Source organism: Eurosta solidaginis, chromosome 3, assembly GCF_040869045.1.
Source record: "Eurosta solidaginis isolate ZX-2024a chromosome 3, ASM4086904v1, whole genome shotgun sequence".
Classification (NCBI taxonomy): domain Eukaryota; kingdom Metazoa; phylum Arthropoda; class Insecta; order Diptera; family Tephritidae; genus Eurosta; species Eurosta solidaginis.
In genome coordinates, this window is record NC_090321.1 from 1,572,847 (window position 1) to 1,585,474 (window position 12,628).

General features: G+C 36.3%; 3 protein-coding genes across 17 annotated transcripts in view; 2 read left to right on the forward strand and 1 right to left on the reverse strand.

Moving 5' to 3' along the window:
- RN-tre (Related to the N terminus of tre oncogene) overlaps positions 1–8,046 on the forward strand; it is a 97,872-nt gene extending 89,826 nt beyond the window's left edge. For all 15 annotated transcript variants that reach the window (XR_010950447.1, XR_010950444.1, XR_010950443.1 and 12 more), the window contains one exon: positions 1,281–8,046. Coding sequence is in view for 2 of the 15 variants with exons in the window: in XM_067770240.1 (XP_067626341.1) it covers positions 1,281–1,353 (73 nt within the window). In the remaining 13 variants the exon portion in view is untranslated. The remainder of the gene's footprint in view (positions 1–1,280) is intronic.
- A 904-nt stretch (positions 8,047–8,950) lies between these two features.
- Positions 8,951–10,476, forward strand: LOC137246179 (putative nuclease HARBI1). Its single transcript, XM_067777259.1, has 4 exons — positions 8,951–9,302; positions 9,364–9,799; positions 9,866–10,009; positions 10,063–10,476. Exons 1-3 carry the CDS (start codon positions 9,187–9,189, stop codon positions 9,881–9,883), a joined length of 570 nt encoding a protein of 189 aa, XP_067633360.1. The 5' UTR covers positions 8,951–9,186; the 3' UTR covers positions 9,884–10,009; positions 10,063–10,476.
- Positions 10,477–10,766: 290 nt separating this feature from the next.
- LOC137246180 (uncharacterized) lies at positions 10,767–12,489 on the reverse strand. Its single transcript, XM_067777260.1, has 2 exons — positions 11,468–12,489; positions 10,767–11,404 (listed from the first exon to the last, which is right to left on the reverse strand). The coding sequence occupies exons 1-2, from the start codon at positions 11,939–11,941 to the stop codon at positions 10,835–10,837; spliced, it is 1,044 nt and encodes a 347-aa protein (XP_067633361.1). The 5' UTR covers positions 11,942–12,489; the 3' UTR covers positions 10,767–10,834.
- Positions 12,490–12,628: the final 139 nt, after the last annotated feature.

Here is a 12,628-nt window from a genome sequence, read left to right on the forward strand (position 1 = left end):
CCTTGTCCTTCAGCAACTCAGGTAGCGCTCGTGGGATGGAATCGCGACCAACTTCGTAACTGTCGGCCAGCTCCTCCACCCGTTCAATAAAACATAGCGGGTCCTTACCACCGTCATATTTCAGACCCCACTTACGTACTCGGTCCATTATATTTGTTTGTGATGCTGGTTGGTACATCGCGTATGGCGGTGTTTGTGAACCCTCTTCGTGCCTGGTTGTTTCGTTGACAGTTTCCTGTGTGTTGCCGCCTGGCGATGTTTGCTCGGCGTTTTCTATCGGAGTTGGTGGTCTTACCGTGATTACTGGTCGGACGTGCTGTAGGGCTAATTCTGTGAATCGTTCCTGGAATCTTGTGTCGGTACCTTTCGTCTGGATGAAGCCTGCTAGGCGCTTGCGTAGCTCTTCCACCGTTCCGCTGTCCTCCAGCCCAAACTCGGATGCGTATTTGAGAAGTTCCTCACGATTGAGGTAATACACCCAAGTTACCTTCACCATGCCTGCTAGGTATTTTGCTTTCTCTCCGTGCCTTTCCTGTGGATGTTTTGTATCTCGAAATCCTCTGTGGTTTGTGTCTCGAAATCCTCTGTGTGGTTATCTGTTTGCCATGTGACTCTATGTATTCAGTGTCCCTGCTCGGGCGCCATTTGTGACGGACTTTTCCTTGCGCCGGGGTATGCTCAGCCCGTCCAGGATCCCTGTGGAATTAGAGAAGAATCCCTATCGTCTCCTTTTAAAGAGAAAGATCCCGTTTCTTTTTAACAACAAAACGGGATCTTTCTCTTTAAAAGGAGACGATAGGGATTCTTCTCTAATTCCACAGGGATCCTGGACGGGCTGAGCATACCCCGGCGCAAGGAAAAGTCCGTCACAGTATTACTCACATATACACGCGCATATGGCTATACGAGAGGCTATAAACGTACATCTGTAGTTTATAGCTGGTAACCAAGTAGAAAATTCTAGCAGAAGAAACGTCTAGACATCTGGGCACAAAGTATAAAAGCAGCGAAAGCTGAGTAATCTGCGATCACTTTGATTTAAACACGCTATCAGTTGCGAAGTGAAGCTTAATTGTGAAGTATTTTCAAAGTAGTCTAATAAAGACCATATTGCATTATTGAATATTGGAGTTATTTATTCAACAGTTTAGCGATTCGAACGTTAGCAGAAGATTTGGAATAATCACTAAATTCGTTACAATATGTATAATCATATCGATACTGCTTTCCACTACAAAAAACTATTTAATTATTTATTTTCTTTTACGTCTCATAAAAAGTATTCACTTAAAAACGGCAAATGCTTTGCAAAATACCCCACAACGTGATATGCTGCTACTGAGCACCACCTGATGACAAGGGAATCTTGCAGCGCGAACCGGGGCTGCATCTACGATAACAATGGCTACATCTGTTTCCACGTCTTCGGCATCAGTAACGCCAACCAAACACTTATCATCACCAACAGCAACACCGCCACTGCCGCCGCCACCAACACCCACTCCAACACCAATATTAACACCAACACATCAACCAACAACAGTTACGTCCACTGCAGCACCACCAACCCCAATAATGTCGTCTTTAAGAAATGCAACTGTCGGTGCTCCTGCGGTGTTTCCAATTGAATAGCATTCAGTGAACGAGGTCTATCATTTACGTTCACTAAATGGTACAGATATCGAGAAGGAATGTGCTGTTGTGCAAGAGCAATTAGGTAAGCATTAGCAATTAAAAGTGCTTTTCAAAGGAAAATAAGTAAGACGTATTTATGTAACACAAAAATTTAAGTATTCGTTTTGTATGTTTAGTGTACAAAAATTCTCAAATCTTGTATCTTTTTTCTTATTTAGTTCAACGTTATTAGACAGTGGTGAAAACGTTGGCTTCCAAGATAAGCGCACCATTTTTCCATTTTTTCGTGGAGAGAGCTGACTAGTAAGGCATCGAATCCCGAAGATCTTTTGCAATCCCGGGATCCCGGTATTTTTCGGAATCATCTAGAGACTGTAACCTTTGCATATTAGTTGAAAAATAATTATGTAACGTATACAAATATGAGTAGTTTTACAAAAAATAAACCAATAAAAGATATTTAAATTTGCAATATGAGGCCCTGAAGAAATCCTGAGTCCCGCGATTTTTTTAAATGCAATCGTGGGATTTCGGGATGGAAAAATGGCTCTGGAGGCCTGGGACTCGGGATCGTGATTCTCGGGACATGATGCCTTACTGAGAAGTCTTATGAATAATTTTCAAATATCCCTCGAATTCGCTACAAATAAAATAAAATATTTGTCGAAGATTTCTTTGGAAAATTGTAAAAGTTGTAAGAGTGCCAAAAACGTTATAAGGTTTTAAAATACATATATGAAAATAAAAATTGCTTCTAGCCTAGCATAGCTTATAGCGAGCACTCTGTCGTTACCTTAATGATAGTCAAAAAAGATCGACTCTAAACTTGTCGCAGCTTATCAATTCTTGTTTCACATTCATTAAAATATGCTACGTTTTCACCAAATCTAAATTCCGTGTTTGCTGGCTTCGACCTATTAATAAAACACATCCAAAAATGTTAGGAAAGGTATCTAAATATTCGTTCTTGGTATTTATAATCCGAATCCTAACGTACGATCCGTGATCGGATGTCTTTTTTAAGTCACAATACTTCCGAAATGGTACATCGGATTAATGAAATATGTGAAGTAGGAACAACGCGTACTCACTTGATCCACACATTATTATTATTGAGTGAAAATTGTTTTAGATCCGTGATTGTATGTTACGATTCCATAGCAGACTTCGCGCTAGTCCTTATAAGATATAAGCATTTTCATACATATATATTTTCTCATTAATTATAAATATATATTTTTTAATACCATTTTAACTTGGATTTTGAGATTTGATAATGTCTCCATTGGTGATGCGGTAAATCAGCATTTTCAGATATACAGTCAGTGTCAAAAGAAAGTGTACACACCTCTAATGTTACAATATTATATCTACTTAAGGGTTTTCCGGGTGAGGCAATGCAACATTTCATATTTTTTGAAAGATATGTAATTCTGGCCAATTTATTGGAAACAGAAGAACGAAACTCTTACAACAAAAAAGGCTGTGAACGAAAAACGGTAAATTTTTCATATGCTTGTTGTCAAAAGAAAGTGTACAAATTGGAGTTGTGCTTGCATGTGCTTGCAAGGAAAGAATTCGCTACGCCTGTAACACAGACGACGGCTGTGGACGGCAGGTGACTTAAAAGAACCAATTGAAGGGTTTGGGTAGTCGCGATATTTATTTCTCTTGGCAGAAGAATATTTTTTGCAATGCAGAAAACGTCTATCCACATTCGCGAACTTGCGATAAAATAAAATAGAATTTAGAAGGAAAAAACTTGCACCAAATTTATTTATTTATTTATTTAAATTAAGTCTACAGTAGAGGATACCTTACAGACTAGAATAATGTAAAATAATCTTGCGCAAATGAGAAGAAGTATGTATTGTAATTGATTGTTATAACTTATAGACAAATTGAATTTAGAATTCTTATAAAATCCGATTTTGATAGTGCAAAGTCAAGCTTAGTTGATGAAGAGAACAGAGCATTTAATTCTCTTAGTGCCCGAGCAATAGGCGCATTGCTAGCATATGTTGTTCTAAAGTTTTCCAAATAAAAAGGGTAAAAAAAAAATTGGAGATATTAATATTATAAAAGTCACACCACTGTTAAAAAAATTATTGGAAAGACAAAAAGTATGGAAAGTTAAAATTTCGCTCCAAATTAGGCAGACCACGCCGACTAAGTGCTGCTGAAAAACCCAGTTGTGCGAAGTGTTATGAAAAATCATTCGGAAGGTGCGCAAAAATTGTGGAAAAATATTTCAGAAAACTCAGGTGTGGCGGGAAGTGCCAGACAATTGGTCAGGTATTACAGGCAAACGGTCTACGTGGGCAAGTTCCACTGAAAAACTTATTATATCCAAACCCAATCAAATAAAACGCCTAAACTTTGCTAAAAAAACACAGTATTAGCACTTATTATTTTGGAATATAAGTAATGTATTTTTAGCAACGAAAGCAAATTTGAGCCGTGAGAGAAAAAAAAAAACGATGAAAATATGTAGAACAATAATAGGACACCTGTCGAAAAAAAATAAAAAAAAAAATAAATGTAAGGCGCGATAACCTCCGTAGAGATCTAAGGCCGAGCTTCTCTTCCAATTTGCGTCGTGCTCCTCTTGATTTTTCCCTACAAATTGGCCGGACGGGACCTACATGTTTTATGCCGACTCCGAACGGCATCTGCAAGGCAGATGAGTTTTCACTGAGAGCTTTTCATGGCAGACATACAATCGGAGCGCTTGCCAGACACTGCCGAGGGGCGACCCCTCTTAGAAAAAATTTCTTCTAATTGAAAAATTAATTAAATTCACAGTGAAATATGCGAGTGGTTAGGTGATTTGGCCTTTTGCGATGTTGGTTCCCTTAATAAATAAGACTATCGGAACATTTTAAAAAATGAGTTGAGTCCCAGCTGCAAAAAAAATGAGTTTGCATAAATCATATGTGTTTCAGCAGGACAATCGTCCTAAACACACTGCGAATGGTTGCTCTATCACGCCCCAGGCAGTTATATCATTCTCCGCATTCACTGAACCTCAACCCATCGAGCATCTATTACTAGTAAGCTAGTATGCTCAAAGCCGCTATTTCGGTGGAATGGCAGTAAAATGTACCGGAGGTCACAGCTATGCTTGTTAGTTCCATGCCACGTATTTAAAATTCCGTAATAAAAGCAAATGGAAACACACACAAAACACGGGTAATTGACAACCCGTTATTTTGTACAATTTCTTTCGACACCAAAAATATGAAGTATTTCCCATATTTTGTCCAATCCTTTTTCACACGCTTATATTAGCTTCACTGGTATGTACGCTTGTTTGTAGCATCTAGCGGCAGTGGTTAAATAACTCGCTACAAAACGAGTTGTGCTTAATAGCGGAGACGCGAACATCTCTGCTAAGGCGTGTTTTTTTTAGTTTTTTAAACTATATTTATTTGTTGTAAGAGTTTTTTTTTTCATTAAATTATACAATATTACATATCATTTTCAAAAAATATAAAATATCCCATTGTCACCAAGAAAACCCTTAAGTCGAGGTAATTTTGTTATTTTCCACGTGTGTACACTGTCTTTTGACACTGACTGTATATACTTTTCATTTCAAACATGTGTTTTGAATAAAAATTTATAAAAAACAGTGCAATTTTACAACTGCTTTGGCATTTAAATTTTAATCGGTATCGAGCAACACGTATACGAATGCCGTTTTCAAAATCACAATAGCTCCGATATGGTGTATCGGATTAATGAAATATGTGAACTAGAGACAATGCGTACTCAGTAGATCCATAATATATTATTGTCTTTTTTTTAATATTTGGATAGCCTAATTTTTATCGCTTGAGTAAAAATATTTTTCGATCCGTGATCGTATGTTACGATTCCATAGCTGGTCATGTCTCAGAAATTCTTTAAGATATTCTGATTTAACAGATTTGGATCATATAACATTTCCAACTTGAGGCAGTCACGAAAAAACTGCAGGTTCAATGCTGAAACGCAAGTGACAAATAAAAAAATGCTCACTATCTTCTTAAAAAATTTTTGGAAATAGATTATCTTAAAATCCTTGAAAACATCTGGCCCACGTGTCTAAAAATTAAAATTAAGCTTCAGGGCTATCTAGGAAGGAGAAATCAGTAGATAAATCTCAGAAATAAATTCCGGGTATCAAAGAAAGCTTTTAGTTTAAGTTTAATATTTTAAGATCTTAATCTTTTTAAACAACAAGACTTGTGCAAGGACTCAGTGATATAAACTAAACACTAGGTTGGAAATTTGTAAAACAAGGATAATAACGACTTAGAAAATAATTATAAGAACTTGGGTGAATTTTATAATACAAATTTCGGTGGAACAGAACTTTTTATCGAAATATGTGGCTGCAAAATATTACTTCGCAGTAGAAAATAAATTGAACCCAAAACTCCGTTATAAAATATTTTGCCGCGGGCGCAAGGAAACCTCACTACGCCACTGCTTGTCAACGTTTTTTTCACTTTGCTTGATAATTGTTATGATCAATAAATATTGTTTTTTCGTTGGAATTAAAAGTGGAAAATTGATTTTAGTTTAATTTAGTATGTTATTGTTTATTTCGTTGCTTTACAGATTTTAGTTTACAATGCTGGTGAGCAATCTTTGTCTGTCCTGAAAACAGCATGCCAGCAATATCTTCCTAGCAAAAGCTGACGCTTATTGAAAAGCCCAACAGAAACCTGTTGACCTGTTGTGTATCAAAAACACCTATCCAGCGAAGCTATGAAAACATATTTTGAGATTAATTAAAAAATCGGGAGTTCGGCCTTCTTCAAAGAAGGTCGACACGAGCTGGCGAGGTCGAGAATTTTCTGTTGGCGAAGCTTGTGTTGCCTGATTTTAAGTCTGTACGGCATGGGTGAAACAATAAAATGTCAGTTTTGAATAGAGGATGTAATCCCAGCGAAAACATAAAACGTATGATGCGCTCTTTCGCGGGCGAAGACAAGGGCCGTTAAATTATTGACGAATTAATATTATAATAAGGTTAATAGGACTCTTCATGCCTCGTTCTACAGGTATCAGTAAAAGCACAAGCACAATTAGTAAAAGCACGAAGCACAATAACAAAATGTCTATTGCCTTTGATGATAAAGTGCTGTCCGATGCGAAGAAATCTGCAAGCGCTTTTTGTCGGCAAGATAAGCAAAGTAAAGAAATCGTCCAATAGGGTGCCACGCTGTCTGGAACCTCGTTTAGTTTCGAAGGGCTCGGAGAGGTCCCTCCCAATTTCGACGGAGCTGATTGTGCATTTGAAATCGACGAAGAGGTGATTTGTGTTAATTTCTTCTTCGCGGGTTTTTTCAAGGTTTGGCGCATAGTAAAAATTTGGTCGAAGGTAGACTTACCAGGTTCAATCAGCCGATTCATGGTAGGCCTCATTCAAAATACGCTTGACTGTACCTTATACAGGTCACCAAGCGGTTTATGCCTAATAAAACGCCATTTCGCCTTAAGCGAAGATAATGAAAACGACCCTTAAAAGTCTTTTGTAAGTTTTTTGTAAAACACTACATTGAGTATACGATATATATATCGTATTTAAATAAGACCGTAGGAAGGGCCATCAGTAAAAAAGCTTTAACAAATCTTACGAACCCTCTGATCTGTTTATTAATAATAACCATTTTTTCCTTGTTACTTGGTATCTTTTAACGAAAATCCTTTTGAAACTTTTAAAAATAAACAAATAAATTAGTTGACAATAACTTAGCCATTAAAGGCCATTGAATTGTATTTGTTATTCAAATTTTATAACAGAAACAACAATAAAGCATACATGTGAATTTTAAAATCATAGCATATACGACGAATAGGAGTTTCTGTGTGAATTTCCAAAATGGGTTCAGGCACACTGAAAATTCTTTATCGAAGCTGCTTAGCTCTGTTCTTGATCTTTCAACCTAAATTGGGATCATAAAAAATATGTACACACACATTTGCACATGTATAGCTCACAGTTAAAAAAAAATAACAAAAATATTACTTGTAAATTTATTGAGTTCAACAAAAAAAAAAAAATAAAATGACGCGTTGCAAGTGACATTAATCTTTAACAAAAAATTTCATTAAATTACGTCCATTTATAATCGAAAAATATATATGCATATACATATGTATGTAAGTAGGAAAAGAATGTCAATATGTAAAAAGCAAATGCTAGTAACTTAAACAAATTATAAAAAACAAAATGTAATAGATGTTGTATATAAGCAAGTTAGCATAAATATTCCTTAGTTACTTAAGTCTACATATTAGTTTAAGCAAAGACAATGCACTTAAGTAAGTGGTCAACAAATAACAAATTGATTATGTAGTTTTTATTTATAATATACTGCTATAGTATTTATGGAACTAAATGTACATATACATTACAATGGTCCTTTTAAATCAAATTTCGATTTTATTCCAGTCTCACCCATTCAGACGGTAATATCACAAACAAAAATATCACATACTTTTTGGTCCCATTCGGGAACGATTAAGGGTTATGGTTTATATTTTTCAATGGAGACTCAAATTAAAAAAATAAAATTTTTTGTGTGAGTCTTCAAGGCGTAATCTAAACTGTAACCCCTGTGTAATACGCTCTCATTTTTTAATGCGGGATCTGTTTATTGGTTCATGGTTTCGGGCAGAGTTTTGACAGGATGTTCAATATGGCGGCGCATAGGGCCTGCTATCTTCAGCGGGTGATAGAAAGAGACACAAAATTATACCACGATAGTCAATTAAAAATCAGGTGACCGGTTCTATTTGTATGTTTGACATCTATGTAGAAGTTATCACACTTGTTTTATCCACAATGAAAAATATGTTCAAGACTAAAAATAATGTAAATGCTGATCCGAATCTTAGATGTCCCGTTTCTCCCTCTGTATTTTCTAGTTTACCTTATTTAACTCATCCACTTTTCGGCGGCCACCGTGGTGTGATGGTAGCGTGCTCCGCCTACCACACCGTATACCCTGGGTTCGCACCCCGGGCAAAGCAACATCAAAATTTTAGAAATAAGGTTTTTCAATTAGAAGAAAATTTTTCTAAGCGGGGTCGCTCCTCGGCAGTGTTTGGCAAGCGGTCCGGGTGTATTTCTGCCATGAAAAGCTCTCAGTGAAGACTCATCTGCCTTGCAGATGCCGTTCGGAGTCGGCATAAAATATGTAGGTCCCGTTCGGCCAATTTATAGGGAAAATCAAGAGGAGCACGACGCAAATTGGAAGAGAAGCTCGGCCTTAGATCTCTTCGGAGGTTATCGCGCCCTACATTTATTTTTTTTATATTCACCCTTATCGCGAAGTTCACGCGGAAAATTGTTCGCCTTCACTTTTTTTGTTCGGGTGAACTTTTTCCGCCTATCGGCAATTTCGGGCGAACAAAAGTTCACTTCGAAACAGCTGATGCTCTATTGTGAATTAGCAGTGAACAAATAATTTATTTGCAATTGCGTAAATTTTGTAAACAAACATATATTTCGTTAAAATACAGCAAAAATAGAGATAAAAAATTTATAAAAAAATGTTTAGTATTGCACTTAGGTTTTTATTGATTGAGCGCGAGGAAAACATAAATGCGAAAGCGATTCGGAGGCAATTAAGGGACAGTTCTAACCCTTTGGAGCTAAGTGACTCACTGTAAGTCAAAAATTACTATTTTCAGCACTTTTGAATAACAAATTAACTTCTCTTCAACTAGTTTTCTACAATATTACAGGCTAAATAAGCCGGCATTCAAATATTTGCTAGATATTCTTACCAACTCCTTGCCACCATTGAAGCAAAAATTTGGAGTACCACCAATTGTAAAGTTGAGCGCATGTGTTCGTTTTTTCGCAGAGGGAGGATATCAAAAAAGCGTTGGAAAGGATCATGAGGTGGGTCTTAGCCAATCTTGTTTCAGTGAGGTACTTTCAGAGGTGCTGAACATTTTGCAACCGTTGCTTTATCCACAATGGATAACTTGGCCGACTTTAGAAGAAGAACGTCAAACTGCACACGATTTTTATGCAAAGTTCGGAATACCAGGAGTTGTAGGATGTGTTGATGGAACACACGTTAACATAGCAACACCTTCCAAGAACGTGCACCAATTTTACAATAGAAAAGGCAAATGCAGTTTAAATTTTATGCTGGTGAGTGCTGTGCATATAACTAAAGCTAAAATAAAATATAAATTATATACATAAATATTTTTTCAGGTAATGACAGCAATCTGAGAATTCGTGCTATCGATGCTACACACCCTGGTGCTTGCCACGATGCCTTTATATGGAACATAAGCGACTTAAGATCAGAAATGGAACAGAACTATTTGCAAAGTCACAGCAATGTTCGTCTACTAGGTAATAGCTTAAAACCAATGAAACGAATGCAATTGAAACCAACAAGTTTTCAGGTGACGCTGGGTACCCTCTAGAGCCTTGGCTACTTACTCCATACAGAACTTCAGAAAGTGGATCACCTGAGGCAAAATTTAATGAAGTTCACACGCGTTGTCGAAATATTATCGAAAGAACAAATGGTGTTCTTAAAAATCGATGGAGGTGTCTTTTAAGTGCAAGAGAGTTGTATTATTCTCCGGCAATACAAATAATTAATGTTTGCGCAGCTTTACATAACATTTGCATTCATTACAAAAGTGAAGCAAATTTGCCAACGCCATTTGATAACGGATATTTGAACGAGACTCCTACATTAGAAAATCAACATATTGGCCAAGAAAACAGTACCTATGTATATGGTGGCAGGTCAGCGTATTCGTACAGAATTCACAAACACTCTTTAAATAAAAAATATTAATTCAAATTAATTCATTATTTTTATTTTAAAGTATTAAGGTACCGTTGTTATCAAACTTATTTCTAGAAAAATCAAACATCAATACTTCATTTCATGGAATAAAAAAGGAACACAAATACCGCATTGCACTAAACTATATACATATATATAAAAATGAAAATATTTAACTAAATAAATAACTATTTCATTCATTGAAAATTCGCTTAAAATAAATTTAAAAATATTTAAAACTCAGTCTTTGGTTTTTCATCTTAGAATTTCAATTTTTAATTCTTTTAACTCTAACGCCCGTCGATTAAATTCAATTTTCTCCTCAATTTCACGTTTTCGCAACTTTTCCATTTTCAGGTTATGCTTTTTCAATTCAACTAATTTTTTTTTTCTTTAAGATCGCACATACGATCCAGTGTACTGCACAATCTATCATTATTTGGTTTAATTTCTGCTAAAATTTCGCCCAATTTACCACATAGGTCTTGTTGAGTCTCTAATTCCTTGCGAATTAACTCTGTGCTTGTCAATTTTTTGTTGGACTTAGGTCTACTGAGTGTTGCTATCGCTTGGGGAGTGTTGCTATCGCTTGGTGGACATTCCCGTTCAGCAGCAACAAGATCAACAGGTTCGCTGTCCGCCATGCTTGTAGGCAAATCCGTACTACATCCAGGGACGTCATCGCTACTACAACCAGGACCGTCGCATAGTACAATGTTCAATACTATCGTTATTGGCGAACTAATTTTGACCTTTTTTGAAGGAACTCCGTAGCTATGTGAGTCTTGAATACCTTCAACTGAATCTTTTAAATCCAGCAGTTGGTATATTGCCTCTTCTGCAGTCGAAAGTTTTTGTGTTTTGTTGGGCCCGCCTCCTGTCCCCCTCGCGTAAATAGCATTTTTTGACGCCTTCTTCCGTACATATCTTTGTTGGTCATTCCATACCTAGAAAAAGATACGTTGTCATAAAAAATTGAGTTTACATACTTAGCAATAAAGGAGTTTTACTTTTTTCCACTCAGATTTACTCTTAATGGGTGGACCAAGGCTATTTAAACATAAACTTAGCTGCTTCCAGAAGTCCACGACTTTTTCCCGATTTTCTTTTGAAAACCCTCTTGCAATTTCGGGATTTTGCATCATTTTTTCAAGTAGCATTTCTGATTGCGCATTATTTATTGATTTAGTCCTAATAATAAAAGTATATACAATTATAAGAATATCAATATGCAAAAAAAAATTACTCACATTTTGCTTTTCTTTCGTTCGCCTGCGTTCGCCTGTAAAATATAAGTGAATAAATTTGGGTTTTCCCCGCTGTTCATTTCGCCCGAACAAAGAGTTGCCGATAAGGCGAAATCTTTTTCGAACATGAAAAATTTGTTCGCCACCCTTTGCGATAGGGTGAACAAAAACTGTGAATAATTTCGGGTGAAAATAAAACTCGCGATAAGGGTGATTTACTTTTCCGACCCATTTCATTCATCCGTAAATCTTCCCGTTTTTCCTTTTACCATTACCGCTCTTGATCATATCCAAGTCTATCTCTCACTAAAACTCTTCATCTTATTCTTAATCTTCCTGTTAATCTCTTTTTACTACAATATCTCAAACCATTACCCTCATTTTTACTTTTACTTTCTTATATTTTTCCGACTTCCTCTACTTTTTCTTCCCATTTCCTCTGTTTTCTCTTCTCTTTTCTTTGATTTCCCCGTTTCCACTTGGAGATATATCGATTTTGGCTTTTTTCCCACACACTAAAAAAAAAAGTGGCGAAATAGTACTAAAAATTTTCCCTGCGTTTTACTTTAAAAATCGATACCGGGCTATGAGGGCCGTCAGTTTTTTGTTGTTGACTAATGGTTTCACCTGTCTGGCTTTATTGCGTCATAAGATATAGTTAAAATTGTGACTTGTGCTGGGCTTCTTCAAGTGACTTCGTTATCATAAGATGTCGATGATAATAGATGATGTTGGATGTTGTAGTCGTGTGTGTATATTGTTCAAGTTAGTTATTGCCAATTACGTGCGGCCCAAAAAGCTCACCTCCGGATGGTTTCATTCCCTGATGAAAAATTATTAATTTATAGTCTCTAATTATGTTAAAAAAATTTTGAAAAAACGCATCATAATCGTCATTCTCTATTATGAAACGAACGTTAGTTT